Here is a 15,764-nt window from a genome sequence, read left to right on the forward strand (position 1 = left end):
GCGAGCTGCCCGAGCGACCCTCCGGCCCGCGCACCACCCGCCCTGCCCGCGGGGCTGAGTTCGCCGTCCCGCGCGGGAGCCAAGGGCAATGCGGGCGCGGGCGAGGTGGGGGCGGGGCGGGACCCGGACGAGGGCAGGGGCATGGGGCGGGGCCAAGGGGGCGGGCCGGGGGGCGGGCCCGGGGCGGGGCCCGGGTGCCCCCGACGGGCGCCGACTGCCGCGCTCTGGACACCCCAGGTGGGCGCTGGGCTGGGTTCTTCTCTCCTGCCCGGGCTGCGAGACCCACTTCCTCTTCCGCGCTCTCAGGCGGCGGAGCCGGAGGGTCCCGGTGGGGCCCCGCAAGTTCCGGCTCCCCGCGAGCCCGGGTCTCGGCGAATCCGGGCTTCCGCGAGTCTGGGTCCTCGAGAGTCCCGGGGTCCGGCGCTCGGGGGGCGGCGACCGGCTGCTCCAGCGGCGCCCGGCGCGCACCGGCCGGACCCGCGCGGGGAGCAGGAGGGGGCTTCCTGCGGGAAGATGAGGAAGCCCGATGGGAAGATCGTGCTTCTGGGGGACATGAACGTGGGCAAGACGTCGCTGCTGCATAGGTACATGGAGCGGCGCTTCCCGGACACGGTCAGCACGGTGGGCGGTGCTTTCTACCTAAAGCAGTGGCGCTCCTACAACATCTCCATCTGGGACACCGCAGGTGAGGGCGGACACCGCTCGGGGGCCCGCCATCCTGGGGCCCCGCGGCGGGAGAGAAGCATTCCCCAAGACCGGGCTGTCCCAGGGCAGGGCCCCTCAGGGCAGGGCAGGACTTCCCCCCAGGGCTGGGGCCCCTTGCACAGGGTCCCGCCTTCGCACTGCCTGTGACCCCATCTCCAGATCGGATCAGGTCCCTAGGCACAGTGGGAGGCCATCCTGGGCCCCTCTCTGTCCCTGCTTGTTCTTTGGTGGGTGGGAAACTTCAGCCTCTCCATGGGTCTTAGGGACATGACAGGTGACACTCCAAAGAGAGAAGCTCCTGGTGTCTGTGTACCCCGTGTATCGGCTTGGCTCCAGAGCCCCTCCAGCCTGCTGACGGGAGCCCCCCCCAGGCTCATGGACTGGATCTCATTTGATACCCCCAGCCAGCTGGAGGGCTGAGCACGGCTAGTGTAATGACCCCTTCTTCACGAAAGAGGAAGTTGAGCCTCAGAGCCTTCCAGGCAGGCTTTCAGGGTTTGGTTAGAGACCAGGAAGCCGAGCGCAGACCTCCGGCTTAGGGGGACCACATCTGCGTTTCCCACTTCACTTGCCACTTGCCTGATCTCGGCTCCCGTCTGTCCCGGGGCTCTGACGCGGTTTTCTGCAGAAGCATTTTTAAGATAGCAATGAATTGTTTTTAGTACATGCAGTTTCTGTGATTTTTCCAAAAGAACACATCACAGGGTCTTGATTCAGGCTTTTGGTTTGTTCACTCTGCAAAAGTGCACTGGTAAGGACAGTCCTATCCGAGGGTTCCTTCCCCAGGACGAGGGAGAGGGCGTTTGAGGTAAATAAAGGCGCTGAATCGCTGGGCGCAGTTTCAGTGCACTTGACTTCCACAGGCCCAGCACTTTCAGAAGTGACGTAAATACCGAAGGTCCCGTCTAGAAAGTTTCGATTGCCAGCCTGGGCATCCACTCTGCTGGGTAGACAAAATTCGAACTAGCTCTCGGTTTACAGTGGAGTTGATGGAGTTCGCGGATGTCCATCTGCCCTGCTCCGTCCTGCTTCCTTTCGTGCGGCCCCTTTTAGTGCGGTGGTTGATGGCTGACTAAATGATCTGGAGTCACGCTGTGAAGACAGCGTCTCCCAGGGACGGGTGTACCCATCCCTGCTCTCTTCTCCAGGCTGCACAGACACGTTCCCAGATGCTTCCCTGAAGCTGACTTTGTAGCGCTAAGCGTTTGGTAGGGATGGAGCACAAGCTCCAGAAGTCACTTCACGTTGAAGTGACTTGGCTGCCTGTTTTGTGCGAGGCTGGCCCTGTCGGTCCTTTAGCTGGCCGGCTGGCCTTCGTTGCTGTCCTTGGTTTACAAGGGGAAGATCAGGATTGGTGTTGGGGTCCCCAACTGAGCGGCCCTGTGGCGGCTGCCGTGGGAGGTGGGGTTTCTGGAATGGGAGCTGACCTTTGCTGCCAAGCAGGCTTTCTGGCGTCAAGACTGTGAACTAGCAAAGTAATTTTGGCTGGCCACTTTCTTCAGTGACCAGGATGTGACGCAGCGGGGACCCTGATCACCAGAGGATTTTGTAATACAGCAGATGCTGTGCCTAGACATCTTGTTCAGCCCCGGGGGCGGCGACTCATTTCCTGGCTCCTGCGTTCTTGTTCCTGAAATCCTTAGTGTGCGCCGGGTCAGGCTCCTGGGGCGGCGGGGGTGGCCAGGCCTGGTCCCCACACAGTTGACCTGTGTGCACACACACAGGGTGACCGAGGCTTGGCATTGGTGCTGACACAGGCCATCTCTGTGCCTGGCACCCCTGCCACTGTGGGTGGGCTTTTTCTGTCTTCCTCTTGAACGTCCTTCCCATCCCACAGACATTGCGTCTCAAGCTGTGTTCATTTGATTTTTCATAACCAAGGTGGAGGGTAAGGACCCGCTGGAGGGTGGTTTTAGTGCTGGCCCTGGTCGTGGGAGGTGGGTGAGGGGGGTACTGGGAGGGTGTGCGCGGTGGCAGACTGTTTTGTAGTAGAGGTGAGAGGAGGGTTGGAGAGACTTACTCTCGTCCTGCCGGAAGCTGGAGCGGGGAGGAGAGGTTTGCTGGGCTGGTTAATGGATACCTGATTCAGGGACACAAGAGGCCTTCCGAAGTGGGCAAGGTCACGTCCACGTCCGGGATGGGGCCGTGGAGGCTGGCAGAAGCTCAGGGGTTCAGACTTTAGTCTCTCCAGGTGCTGTGTGTTCCTCTCGTGGTGCCTTGCTCTGACCTTCGCCTAGTTGGCAGACAGGTGTGGGGCAACCACCCTGAGGGTTTGATACGTTCTGGAAGCCAAAGGTCCTTGCCCGGGGATGAGATGGGCCCCCAGCGGAATCCGCTACCGCTGTCTTGGCCAGAACAGTCTGGATAGATGGTCCCACCATTGGGTGAAGTCAGCCCAGCCCCTCCTCCACGCCCGGGGCGGCAGCTTCGTGGGTTTTTGACTGGGGGGGGGGGCGGGGAGGGGCAGCAAGGAAGGCAGTGGCGTCATTTCACCCCAGATCATCCAGAGAAACTCCGTCCCTGGAGCCCTGCAGGCTCGCCGCCCCCTCCTTTCCTCGTCCCTCAGGCTGCAGCCTCCGGGGGCGGGAGAGGCTCAGTGTTGCTCCCCCAGGATCTGTCCCGCGAGGACCGGTTTGGACCACTCAGTCCCCTTTCCTCCAGCCTCCGGAAACACGTTCCCTGTTCCCATCTGAGCTCACGGTGGCAGCACCTTAATACCCGTGTTTCTACCTGAAGTCTCCATGCCGGGTTGGTGTCCCCTAAAGACAATACGGGTTTCTCTCCCCCGCTCCCTTCTTCCTCCTCCGCCCTCGCTGGCGGGGCTGTTAGAGTCCGTACTTCTGACGGCCTGCGCACGGCCAGCCAGGCTCTTTCCATCACGTGTCTTGTGTGCTTCCTGCCTCTTTCTGTTGCCCAGTTCCAGAGCCACGTCCAGTGTTGTCACAGCAGTCGCCGCTCCCAGGACGGAAATCTGTTTCAGTAGCAAACTTAGTGGCTTAAAAAGCTCAGGTCGGAAGTCCTAAATGGGTCTGACCGGGCTAAAACTGAGGTGTCAGCCGTCTGCTCTCCCTTCTGGAGGGCCCGGGGGAGCCTGTTTTGGCATCTTTTCTAGCTCCCTGCTCGCATCCCGTGGCTTCTTCATCCTCCATCCCCAAGGCTGTGGTGTCTGTCATCATGTCTCTCGGACCGCGACTTGTCAAGCCCCCTCCCCAACATTTAGAGGACACCATGATTCCACTGGGTTCCCCTGTTTCTCCTGAAGGTCAGCTGGTGAACAACTTTAATTTGTCTGCGATGTTAGTCCCTCTTGCCCCATAGCATAACCTCTTACAGGCTTCAGGGTTTGGGACGTGTCTGCGGGGTGCCCCTGGGGGTGGCGTGTGCCCTTCTGCCGGCCGCAGCCACTGGCCACGTGTGCGATCCTGTGCGTGTTGTGTGTCTGCACGTCATTTTCCTCCTCCATGAGATGGCGCGGTTGCTGCCGCCACCCGGAGCGCTGCCAGCAGTCGGTGGCTGAACTTGGCCGGTGCTTGAACTGTAGTACCTGGAAGGAAGGGCTCTGTGGGTGTTTGAGGAAGAACCAACCATCTCCCAGCTCTGGGTGCTTCAGACCACGACTGTCACAGTAGAACAAGAGAGGCTTGTCATAGAAGGACAAGAGAGGCTTGAGCGGGTCCCCCGTAAGTAATTCTGCAGTAAATGGAGAGATCAGAGAGAGGGGGAAATTCAGAGCTGTTGGTGTAATGACTGCATGTTGAGATGTGTTCTTTCCATCCCTAATTGGTTAATGATTTTTATCATGAATGGGTGTTGAGTTTTGTCACATGCTTTTGCCACATCTACGGAGACGATGATTCTTTTCTTTCACTCTGTTCATGGGATATGTCACATTGATTTGAGGATGTCAAACCATCCTTGCATCTCAGAGGTGACAGTTGGTTTAAGGTCTTTCTCTTAGATAACTTTGGTGCAACCCAGGAGAAGATGCTACAGGTCTGGGTATGACATTGTGGTGCCCGTGAAGTTATCCGAGAGGTCTTGGGCCCCGTGGCAGAGCCGAGGGCCTCTGCCCTGTGAGCGTCGGAAGGATGGGGGGGCACACCCACTGGTGAAGAAACCAGAGGAGACGGCCCATCTGTGAGGACCGGGAGCTCCCATCGTCCCCCTTCCCCGGTGTGTAGATGCCTCAGCCCCCAGCTCACCCTGGAGGCAGCTGCTCCTGGATCCAGGGAGTGACAGGGAAAGGTTGGTGTTGTGATGAGAAGGAGAGTAGCTCTCTTTGACGGGGACCCCATGGTTGCTGATCGCTGACCCTTTGGCCTGGCCTGGGAGGACTGTGTAGTTCTGGGAGCCCCGAGAGCGTGGTGCCGAAGTGGGTGGACAGCTTGTGCAAGCTGGAGCTGAGGTTGGAGGACTCAGATCTCCCTTGACTCTGATGATGTTCGCGCGGCTGCCGATTGGCTCCGGAGGCCCGAACCTGGTGGCCCAGAGCCCAGCGGTTGGTGTTTGTGTGACGGGAGAGCATGTGGCAGACGACATCCCTTCCTGGAGGTCAGCAGACTGAGCTGTCGGCATAGATGAGGTCTTACCGGCCCACAGCCAGGCTGATGCACTTGTGGACCGGCGTTCAGTCCTTAGGGAACCCCGGTCACTTAAAAGCAGCGGTGGTGGGGGGTTGTGTGGTCCACTCTGAACTGGACTGGGGTGAGGGTTGGGCTTGGACTTAAGAGCATATGAGCCCCCACTAAAAACAGTTCTTGGAAAAACATCTCAGTTTACCTCTGAGATATGGACGCCAAGGCTGCAGAGCCCGCGTGGTGGGTGAGCCCGTGTCTTCCGGGGCGGGTCCCCATCTGTCCCGTTACCGCAGGCTTCAAGGGCTCACCCTCTGGGTGCAGGGCCACGTTTGCAGAATTCCTCTGCTCTCCTGATCGGAAACGGTGGCCAGAATATGAATGCGGGTGGTAAGACAGGTGGAAGGAAAGCCAGGGTTCTGGGTTCAGCGGGGCAGACAAGGCGCCATTATCCTGCGAGACCTCAGTGGACAAAGGACGCCTGTGAACAGTGCGGGGGCTGGGAGGTCGGCCCGGAGTCCTCCTGGAGGGGCTCCGAGGACTCTGGGGGCGGGAAGAGGTATTTTAGGCTCACTCGCGTGGTGCTGATTCCAGAGAATTTAACTAATTGAGGCCAACCATACTGTTAACTCATGCCTGAAGCCCATTTAATGTGTCTGGAGGATTGTCTAGGCTTTCGGATTTCATCTCGGACTTGCCCTCTTGCTTTGCTGTGACTCACATAACTTCCCTTTCTGTACAAAAATGTGTACATACAGCTGTCCACACGTGTACATACAGATGAGCTTAAACGACGGTTCATTCTTTTTTATTTGTATATTTTTAAAATATTTATTTGAGAGAGAGAGACTGTGAGCAGGGAGCCCGACGTGGGGCTCGATCGCAGGACCCTGGGATCATGACCTGAGCTGAAGGCAGACGCTTCACCGACTGAGCCCCCCGGGCGCCCCATGACTGTTTCTTCTCACGGGAATGGCTTCATCACTGTGACGACAGATTCTCCTGGTCCTCCTGTCAAGTGCCCACTGGCCTAGGAAGATTCCAGCGTTCGTTTCAAAGGTGGAGTGAAGGCAGGCTGGTGGGATTTCCAGATCCACAGAGTGACACAGTGGTGGGCTCCCTGGGTTTTCTTTTTGCCTCATTTTCCCCAGAGTTGGAGCTGAAGAAACCAACAACCCAGAAATGCCCAAGGGAACAGATAAGACAAAATTGAAAGCCCGTTCATTCACCAAAGGATCAGGAAAGAGGTAGCCAAGTAAACAACCTCTTACATATGTATGTGTGCATTTATTTACTTATTTTTATTATTTTCAAAAAAAAATTATTGTTAGAGAGAGAGTGTGCGCACTGTGTGAGCAGAGGGAGGGGCAGAGGGAATGGATCTGAAGCAGATTCCCCACTGTGCCGGTGCGGGGCCGATCCCAGGACCCTGAGATCAGGACCTGAGCGGAAATCCGGAGTCGGACACTCAGCCGACTGGGCCACCCCGGCGCCCCCCAGTGAACCTTTTAGACCACAAGTGCTGTAGTCCAGCCAAACACTCAGAAAAGGCTGGGGCACCCCCATCTGTACCATCAAGATCTCATAGGAGTGGGGACTCTCATTCCTGCCAGGAGGTGACAAGCCCTCCTCCTGGGCAGTGCCCGTGGAGGCTGCCCCGGGAGTCTGGCTTCTGCCTCCACCTCTCAGGGAAGGGAAAGCACGTGCCCCAGCCCCCCGGGCCCTACTGGGATAAAGGAACCAGCTCAAAGGGAAGATTTAAGGAAGATCCAGTGTCTCATAGCACAGGGTGGAAATGTTCAGGTTTTAATAAAACAAAACACTCATAAGAACCAGGGAGACCTCCAACTGAGTCAAAAAGGACAATGACGAGAGGCCGGCCCAGAGCCGACAGAGGTGGTCGTGTTACCCTACAAGGGCCTGAAAGCCATCCAGAGCCTGCTTCCGTGAACAATCACGAACCCCTAAACAAATGAGAAAATAGAGGGCCTCAGCAAAATCAAATTTAAAGAAGGCCCACATGGAAATTTCTGAATGAAAAAAGTGCCGTAACAAAACCAGAAGGCTCCGGGAGCACTCCCTAGCCAGGAGGAGGGGAGAAAGGAACGGTGTGGGAAGACAGCTGCAGACACGGAGCCCGGAGCATGGAGAGCGCAGAGGGAAGTGACCGGAGCCGGGCGGCCAGTGGGGCGGGAGATGGACACCGAGCTGTCCCAGTTCCGGAAGGACAGGAGAAAGGGTGCGGCTCACAGAGTCCCAGAAGAAGTAACGGCCGGGACCTTCCCGAAGTCAGCAGAGACAGAAACCGGCAGGTTCTAGAAGCCAAGAGAAGCCCAAACAGTATAAATGGAAAGAGATCCTTTGCGAGACGCAGCATAACGAAATCCTGAAAACGAAAGACAAGGAGGAAGTCTCGAAAGCAGCCGGAGGAGAGGTGAAATCAAAGGGACAGCGGTGTCACATCCGAACCCACGTGGTCCGAAAGGAGGCATCTTTTTCAAGGACTGAGAGCAAAGGAGGACGCTGCTGTCGCATTCTCGGCCATCCTCCGTCCCAGCACGTGACTCTGGAGAGACAGGCTCCTGTCCCAAGTGACGCCAGGGTGCACTTGGTTTTCTTCCGTTCCTTAAATTACACAGAGTTGTGGGGCGCCCGGGTAGCTCAGTGGGTTAAGCCTCTGCCTTCGGCTCAGGTCATGATCCTAGGGTCCTGGGATCGAGCCCCGCATTGGGCTCCCTGCTTGGCAGGAAGCCTGCTTCCCCCTCTCCTATTCCCCCTGCTTGTGTTCCTTCTCTCACTGTCGCTCCGTCTCTCATTTAAATATATAAAATCTTAAAAAGAAATTACACATAGCAGAATGCTGTTTGGTGCTTAATACGCTATTTAAGCAAATTGGGGAGTTTTTTTTTTTTGTATTGTATGGATTTTGTTTAGAAATTAGCAACAAGTTTTGTGTAGGTAATAGTTTTTGTTTTTTGTTAGAATTGTCTAGGTTGTGTTTTATATCTAAGGTTTATTGAATGTTTGCCTCTATGCAGTAAAATTCACTTTTTTTTAGTGTATACTTAGGAGACTTGACACATACCTAGAATTGTGTGACTGCAATCAAGATACGAACCATTTCTACCGTAGACCACAATCTTGTGTCCCTGGAGTCTCCTCGGCTCACCGCCGGCCCCAGATGGTACCGACGAGTCTCTGTCCCTACCTAGAGTCTGGCCTTCTCTAGACCCAGAGTGTGGGGAGTCTGGAGTCCGGCTTCCTTTGCTTCAGGCGTTTGAATTCCTCTGTGCCGTGGCGTTCATGCCTGTCTGTCCCCCAGCTGGAGCACACTGGGATGGCTTTCGGTTTTGGTGATGATGGACAAAGCCACTGTAAATACGCACATAGAGGTTTTTGTGTAAACACAAATTTTCATCTCTCAGGTGAGTGACCCACGAGTAGGCTCTCTGGGTTTTAGGGTCGGGGGACGTTTGACAGCAGTTGACCCAACGCTGTTCGTGACGAGGTGAGTTTCTGCGCTCGCCTTCATTTGTCGTGCAGCGTTTCAGAGACCTCGTTTTCACGGACGGACTTGGAGAGTTTATTATGCAGGTAATTAAGACCCAGCCCCCTTCGTGAGGAAAATAGGCTGCTGCTTGTTTTTCTTAGCTGACTCTACACGAGCACGTGTGGGAAAATCTGAGGGCGGGTTTGTGAATTTTTTTTTTTTTTAGATTTTTTATTTATTTATTTGACAGAGATCACAAGTAGGCAGAAAGGCAGGCAGAGAGAGGGGGAAGCAGGCTCCCCGCTGAGCAGAGAGCCCGATGTGGGGCTCGATCCCTGGACCTTGGGATCATGACCTGAGCTGAAGGCAGAGGCTTAACCCACTGGGCCACCCAGGTGCCCAGGTTTGTTCATTTCTGTGCGGGTGTAACGCGCATGTAACGTGTAACATGCGTGTTACACACACACGGTGTAGCGTGCGTGTGTCTGGAACCAGGGGGCGTTTGCAGATCGGCCCCTTGCAGTAGCAGACATAAGATTTGTAAGGTTTTGGTCTTGATTTCTTTGCTGGTCCACGAAACACACATTTCATGGTTCGTTTTGGTCTCCGCAGCGATTTTTAGATAAAAGGTCACTTGTGGAGCGCGGTGAGGGCCACCGTGGCCACGAATCCCTTGGTTTCCAGTGATAATTATTTCCAGCCAGCATGCAAAATCCAGCCCTTTCTGGAGCTCTCCCTTCCCCGCTGCTCTGAGTGAGCTAACCAAAATGCACGCACTTTCTAGAATTTGCGTCTCAACAGACTCTACGCCGAGCTTGTGTCTCCCGCAGAGCACCTCACCCCTGCTGGTTGATTTGTCCTGTGGACCTGGAGGGTGTGGATGGGCAAGGGTGGCTGCCTGCCCTCACCCCGCCTCTCGCTGTGCTTGGCTCCCACTTCTGCAACCGCTCAGCCCCTGCCACGCCTCCTCTTCCTTTTTAACGGGGATCGGACGGCCGTGGGCCCGTGGGCACAGAGGAGCGTGGCTCTGACCTGTTTGGGCTTGCTGGCGGCAACACGAGACCGGCCTGGCCCTCGCAGGCGCCGGGATTCGGCGGTGGAGCCTCTCAGGGTCTTCCGTCCTCGCTGGGCAGGTGTCGCTCACGGTGCCATCCGTGTAACGGGGCACAGGCGGACGAGGCCGATAGAGGCTGGTGTGATTCACGCAGTCGCCCGTCTTCTCAGCTTCTCCCTCTGTGTGAAGAGGTGGGCTCCAGAAGTTCGTGTCTCACGTCCAGCCGCCAGCTGGTGGCAGAACAGGGGCTGGCGTCAGAGTGTGGGGACTCTGTCCTGCTCCTCCCTGCTCCGTGCTGCCTTTCGGTGTCCCGTCCGGGGCTGTCATCTCAGGCCTCCGCTGTTTCAGTCCACCGGGAGGTCAAGGGGGTGCTGGAGCGGAGAAGCCCCCCAGGGGACGCTCGCCAGGTGGCTGACGTGCAGCCGGCCGAGCCCGAGGCCCGGACCCTGCGAGCGGCAGAGCTCCGTCCCGGCTCCCGGGGCGCCCGCCAAGCTCCGGGCCTCACAGCGGCTTTGTGCGGCCGGGATTCTGGTGGCTCCCCTCCGTGGGAAGCCAGGCTGGAGGCAATGGCGCTTTGCTGCGCCGGCAGCGGGGCAGGATCGGGCCAGGATTGGAGGCCGGGGGGACACAGACCTAACGCTGTCCTTTCCGTGCTGCGACCCTCCGCGGGCGCGGCCGACCCCCTCCCTGTGCGGAGCGCCCGCGGGTCCCCACCGCCCTGGGAGCAGCACGGTGCAGGCGAGGCTGAGGCCAGAGGCCGGCTGTCCCTGCTTGGGAGGGACAGACCCCGCCCGCACCTGCCTGGTGGCCGGCTCGGTGAGGGCCTGGCCGTGACCAAGCCGGGACAGCTCTAGGACCACAGATGGTGGGGGTTCGCGTCTACAGCCTGTGGCCTCCGTGGCCGGGGCGGGAGGAGCTGGCAGTCAGCAGCCGGATCTCTGTTCCGGAGGACGGTGGGCGGGGGGTCTGTCTTCCTCCTCAGCCGCACCCCCCCCCCCCCCCCCCCCCCCCCCCCCCCGTGCTCACTCAGCTCCCCGTGCTTGACTCGCTCAGTGGACCTAAAGGACTTGTGAACTGTCCTCATGGCGTCCCCAGCGGGAGGGCGGCCGGCCAGGGAGGAGCCGAGAGCCTGGAGCGCTCAGCCTAATGGAGCGTCCGTCCTGGCCGCAGGGTCTGGGGTCAAGGCCGGTCCCGTGGCCGCGGGAGAGCCGTCCCTTGGCTGGAGCGTTGTTTGGGAAGCGCTGTTTCTCTTTCTTTTTTTTTTTGGGGTAGAGAAACAAAAGATCTCTTCTTTCGTAGCTGCTCCTGTGTTTATTTGTAAAACTGTTGGGGCGGGAGTGACCCTCGGGAAGGGGGGCTGGGGCGGGGGCCCGTCGGCTTGTCTGTGCCGAGTCAGGCCGCGGATGTTCTCCGTCCCCCTCCCAGGACTTCTGTCGTGTGTGCGCTTTGTGACAGTGAGAAATCCTCGTCCCCCTCTTGGGTTGTCAGCCCCGGTGGCTGCTTTTCACCAACGTCACAGGAGGGGGGCTGGGCCTTCCTGCGTTTCCATGCGGCCCCTGGGACCCTCCACCTCGCTCCGGAGCCCCGAGCGCTCGGCGTGCGCGAGTCGTGCTGCAGCCGGGCTGGTGGGTCTGCCTCACAGTTCTCGGAGAGCTTCTCCCTTTGTCCCTGTGGATGGCCTTTCTCTCCAGACACACTCGCAGAGTGTGTGTTTTGTGGGGGAACATGGAATATGTGGGAAAGTTGCCATACGTTTGCTTTTTCCTTTATTTCTGAAAATTAGAGGAGCACTTTTTAAGAAGATTTTATTTACTTGAGAGAGAGACAGAGAGAGGGAGCAGGAGCAGGGGGAGCAGCAGAGGGAGAGGGAGAAGCAGGCTCCCCGCTGAGCAGGGAGCCCGACGTGGGGCTCGATCCCAGGACCCTGAGGTCATGACCTGAGCTGAAGGCAGACCTTTAACCGGCTGAGCCACCCAGGCATCCCAAGAATGCAGGTTTTGTGTTTTGTGTTTTTTTTCTTTTAAAGAGAGGAGTATTTACTTATTTAGTATTTTTAAAAGATCTTATTTATTTAACAGAGAGAGAGGGGACACAAGCGGGGGAGCAGGAGAGGGAGAAGCAGGCTCCCCACTGAGCAGAGAGCCCGAAGTGGGGCTTGATCCCAGGACTCCGGGATCATGACCTGAGCTAAAGGCAGATACCTCACTGTCGGAGCCCCCCAGGTGCCCTGGGATGCATTGTTCTAACTAAAGTTGTGAGGAGAAGGGAGTTGGGGGAAATCGGAGGGGGAGACAAACCATGAGACACTGTGGACTCTGAAAAACAATCTGGGGGTTTTGGAGGGGCGGAGGGTGGGAGGTGGGTGAGCCTGGTGGTGGGTATTGTGGAGGGCACGTATTGCGTGGAGCACTGGGTGTGGGGCATAAACAATGAATTCTGGTACACTGTAAAGAAATAAAAAATTAAAAAAAAATTGACGGTTAAAAAAAAAAGTTGCTCTCAGGTTCGGGTTTTGTATTCTGCTGATCTCTTTTCCTACTTATCCTTTGAAAGGTCTCATTTCATTGTTAGGGGCCTTCGCAGGCATCGGGGGAGACGGCGGGGGTGCATGAGAGTTACACCTGATGTTCTGGTTGCACCTGAAGCGCTTGTGTGGTTTGAGTCCGTGCAGCTGTGCAGAACAGCTCGCGCATTTGTGGTGGCGGCTCAGCTACCTCGCCGTCGTTCGGGGACCCGGTCTCCGCAGCCTCCCTGTGATTTTGGCAAATGGCAGCTGTTGCTTAACTAGCGCCTACTGTATACACCAGGGCTGTTCCTGGCTCTGTATGTGTGTTAGCTCCTGGATCGTCCCAGGACCCCGGGTGGTGCCAAAGTCACATCTGTGCCGGGTTACCTGAAGCCCAGAAGTGGCTGAGCTGGGCCGACTGCCCCGGGCTTTCCGCACATGGTCACCCAGCGTGTGTGTCCTTCACAGAGGTGACCTCTAGTGTGAGGGAGAGTGAGCCTGTGACGTGCTCTGAGCAGCACGGGGTCTCTGCGCGCGTGCACGATGGGGCGATGGGTACCGCCGTGTCCCCGTCTAGTGCCGGCACCCTGTGGTGCTAGGTTAAAACTGCTTCCAACCTCGGAGCCACCTGTCTCTTAAGTAACAGCTTCCGTGTCGTCCACTCCTCTGCCATGTTGAGCTGCTGGAGTGCCCCGTGCCTGAGGTTGTGTTCTCGTGCAGCGCTGGAGGCCCAGCACAGCGCTGGACTTGCCCTTGAGACGGGGGTCCCAGATCTCTCACCTGTGGACTCGGCTGCGCCGTTCCTGGGTAACTTGGTTTAAGAAGGGCCCGTGGGACCCACCACCCGCTGCCATGAGCTCGTGGGCCTGGTTTGGGGGCCGTCCAGGTCTCCGTGTCCGAGTCCTGGGGAAGGACGTGCACTCCCTGTGCTTTATGGTACCACGTTCGGCCTGGCCTGTTCGCAGACACTCCAGATCAGGTCGCGCCTGTGTGCCGGAAAGACCCCCAGGTCTGTGTCCCCGCAGAGATGGCTGGCCTGCTAGTCTCTGTGTCCTCACTCAAAGCGGGCGTCTGCTCAGAACAGACGGCTGATGGGTGACTGTGGGTCTCATGGAAAGTGGTTGTCTCAGGCCACTTGATGGTTCAGTGGCCCCAACTTCCAGCACACGGCTGCGTCTGGGAGGCAGCGGAATTTTTTTTAGCTGAACCAGTGGGACAGTTTTCTGGCAGGGTATTGTCCTTTCTGTCTCTGAGTTTCAGCTGCCTCGTCCTCAAACTGTGGTAGTGAACCCGATTTCCAGGGTTGGTTCTGCGGCTCAGTTAGGACGTGGGCATGAGGGGCCCCGCGTGGCTCACAGGACCCGCACCCGGGCTTTCTTCCTTCCCCGGAGGCCCAGCAGGGCCCCTGAGCACTTGTAAGGAGGGGGCACCTGTCCTTATTCCCATCTCGTGGCTTCTCTCTGACCTGCTGAGGTATAACTTTTGGGCTGATTGATGGGCATGGTTTGGGTTGGTTGTTTAATTTTCATGTATTTTGCGGGATGCTGAGTTCCAGCTTCCAGTCAGAGACCAAGCGACCCCTGTTTCTGTGGAGTGAGACGAGCCAACAGGAATAAAGAACTGAAAAAACTGGTAGCATGTCGGCCAGAGTCCGGGGATGGTCAGCATTCGTTCTCGACAGGAGGCACGCTGGGCCTAGAGAGGCCCCCGAAAGAGCAAAGGGCACAGTCCGTCGTGTCTGTGCCCTTTGCACGTACCGCTCTGTACCTGTTCTTGGGGCTCGAGGCGAGGGTTTCGTTATCTTCCTGCTCTGTGTCGACTCTCCATTTTGTGCCTGTCCGAGCTCCAGGAGTCGGTGCGGCCGCCTCCAAGTTCCCTCTGGTTTCAGTCCCGTTCCGTGTCCAGAGTGAACCGCGGGAGGCGTGAAGCCCTTCGCCCACCCGCTCGCTCAGTCAGCTCCGCACCTGCCACGTGTCGGGCGCCTTGCGGAGCTCGGGGACGAGCAGGGGACGAGGTAGAGGCTTTCCTCCTGTGGACCTCACGCGGGTGCGGACGTGACCGCAGGCCAAGGGCTCGTACCGTCCCCTCGTGCTGTGAAGGAAAGGTGTGCGTGGTGGCATGGGGCCTCGCTTGGATTTGAAGCTGTGGTGGCTCCTTGTCCCCCGTGGAGAAGAGGGTTCTGCCTCCGTGTGCTCATTTCCTCGTGCCTGATGTATATCCCAGCCGCATCTCCTTGACGCCTTTCAGCCAGTGATGACATCTGTCTGGCTCCCTCATTCAATGAGCTAAATAAGATTTTTAACATATATTTACTTTTTGTTTGTTTGTTTGTTTCAAGTAGGCTCTGCATCCAATGTGGGGCTCAAAGTCATGACCCGGAGATCAAGAGCTGTGTGCTGTCCTGACTGAGCCAGCCAGGCACCTTAGTGTTTGCTTTTTATATCTTTATGGGAGTCATGGTTTTGCCCTTTCTTGAAAATTGCCTTTTAACACATTTCAGAGTAGCATTGCTCTAAAAAATACTTGACCACAGCACCTGGGTGGCTCAGTGGGTTAAGCCTCTGCCTTCGGCTCAGGTCATGCTCTCGGGGTCCTGGGATCGAGCCCCGCATGGGTCTCTCTGCTCAGCTTGGGAGCCTGCTTCCCCCTCTCTCTTTCCTTCCCCCCCTCTTGCTTGTGCTCTCTCTCTCTCTCTCTCTCCGTCAAACAAACAACATCTTTAAAAAACATGCTCAACCCAATCTCGTTCTTTTCCTAATGGAATTTGGAGGCCCTCCGTTGCTTTTTTTTTTTTTTTTTAAAGACTGTATTTATTCGAGAGAGAGAGAGATCACAAGTGGGGGGGGAGGTGGGCAGAGGGAGAAGCAGACTCCCTGCTGAGCAGGGAGCGAGACGTGGGCTCGATTCCAGGACCCTGGGATCATGACCTGAGCTGAAGGCAGACACTCAACGGATTGAGAAACCCAGGCACCCCCCTCCGCTGCTTTTATTTATTTTTTATTTTTATTTATTCATTTGACAGAGAAATCGTGAGAGAGGGAATGCAAGCAAGGGGAGTGGGAGAGGGAGAAGCAGGCTTCCCGATGAGCAGGGAGCCCCACGCGGGGCTCGATCTCAGGTGTGCTTAATGACTTAGCCCCCCAGGCACCCCCCCATTTTTTAAAACCCTTATTGCCTGGCATTTTCCTTATGCAGACTAATCACTCCGCTGTCGGTGCCAGGAGCCGCTTGTTTTTTTTTTTTTTTTAAAGATTTTTTATTTATTTATTTGACAGAGAGAGATCACAGGTAGGCAGAGAGGCAGGCAGAGAGAGAGGAAGGGCAGGGGGGAAGCAGGCTCCCTGCTGAGCAGAGAGCCCGATGCGGGACTCGATCCCAGGACCCTGAGATCATGACCTGAGCCGAAGGCAGTGGCTTAACCCACTGAGCCACCCA

The 15,764-nt window shown here is 57.2% G+C and overlaps 1 protein-coding gene across 1 annotated transcript in view; it reads left to right on the forward strand.

Annotated features, from left to right (window-relative positions):
- Window positions 1–250: 250 nt before the first annotated feature.
- Window positions 251–15,764, forward strand: part of RAB20 (RAB20, member RAS oncogene family) — a 27,014-nt gene continuing 11,500 nt past the window's right edge. The window contains exon 1 of the mRNA XM_032881050.1: window positions 251–685. Coding sequence (XP_032736941.1) covers window positions 514–685 — 172 coding nt within the window. The 5' untranslated portion in view covers window positions 251–513. The remainder of the gene's footprint in view (window positions 686–15,764) is intronic.

This window comes from Lontra canadensis, unplaced genomic scaffold (assembly GCF_010015895.1).
Source record: "Lontra canadensis isolate GAN:19392208 unplaced genomic scaffold, GSC_riverotter_1.0 scaffold73, whole genome shotgun sequence".
In the NCBI taxonomy this organism is placed as follows: domain Eukaryota; kingdom Metazoa; phylum Chordata; class Mammalia; order Carnivora; family Mustelidae; genus Lontra; species Lontra canadensis.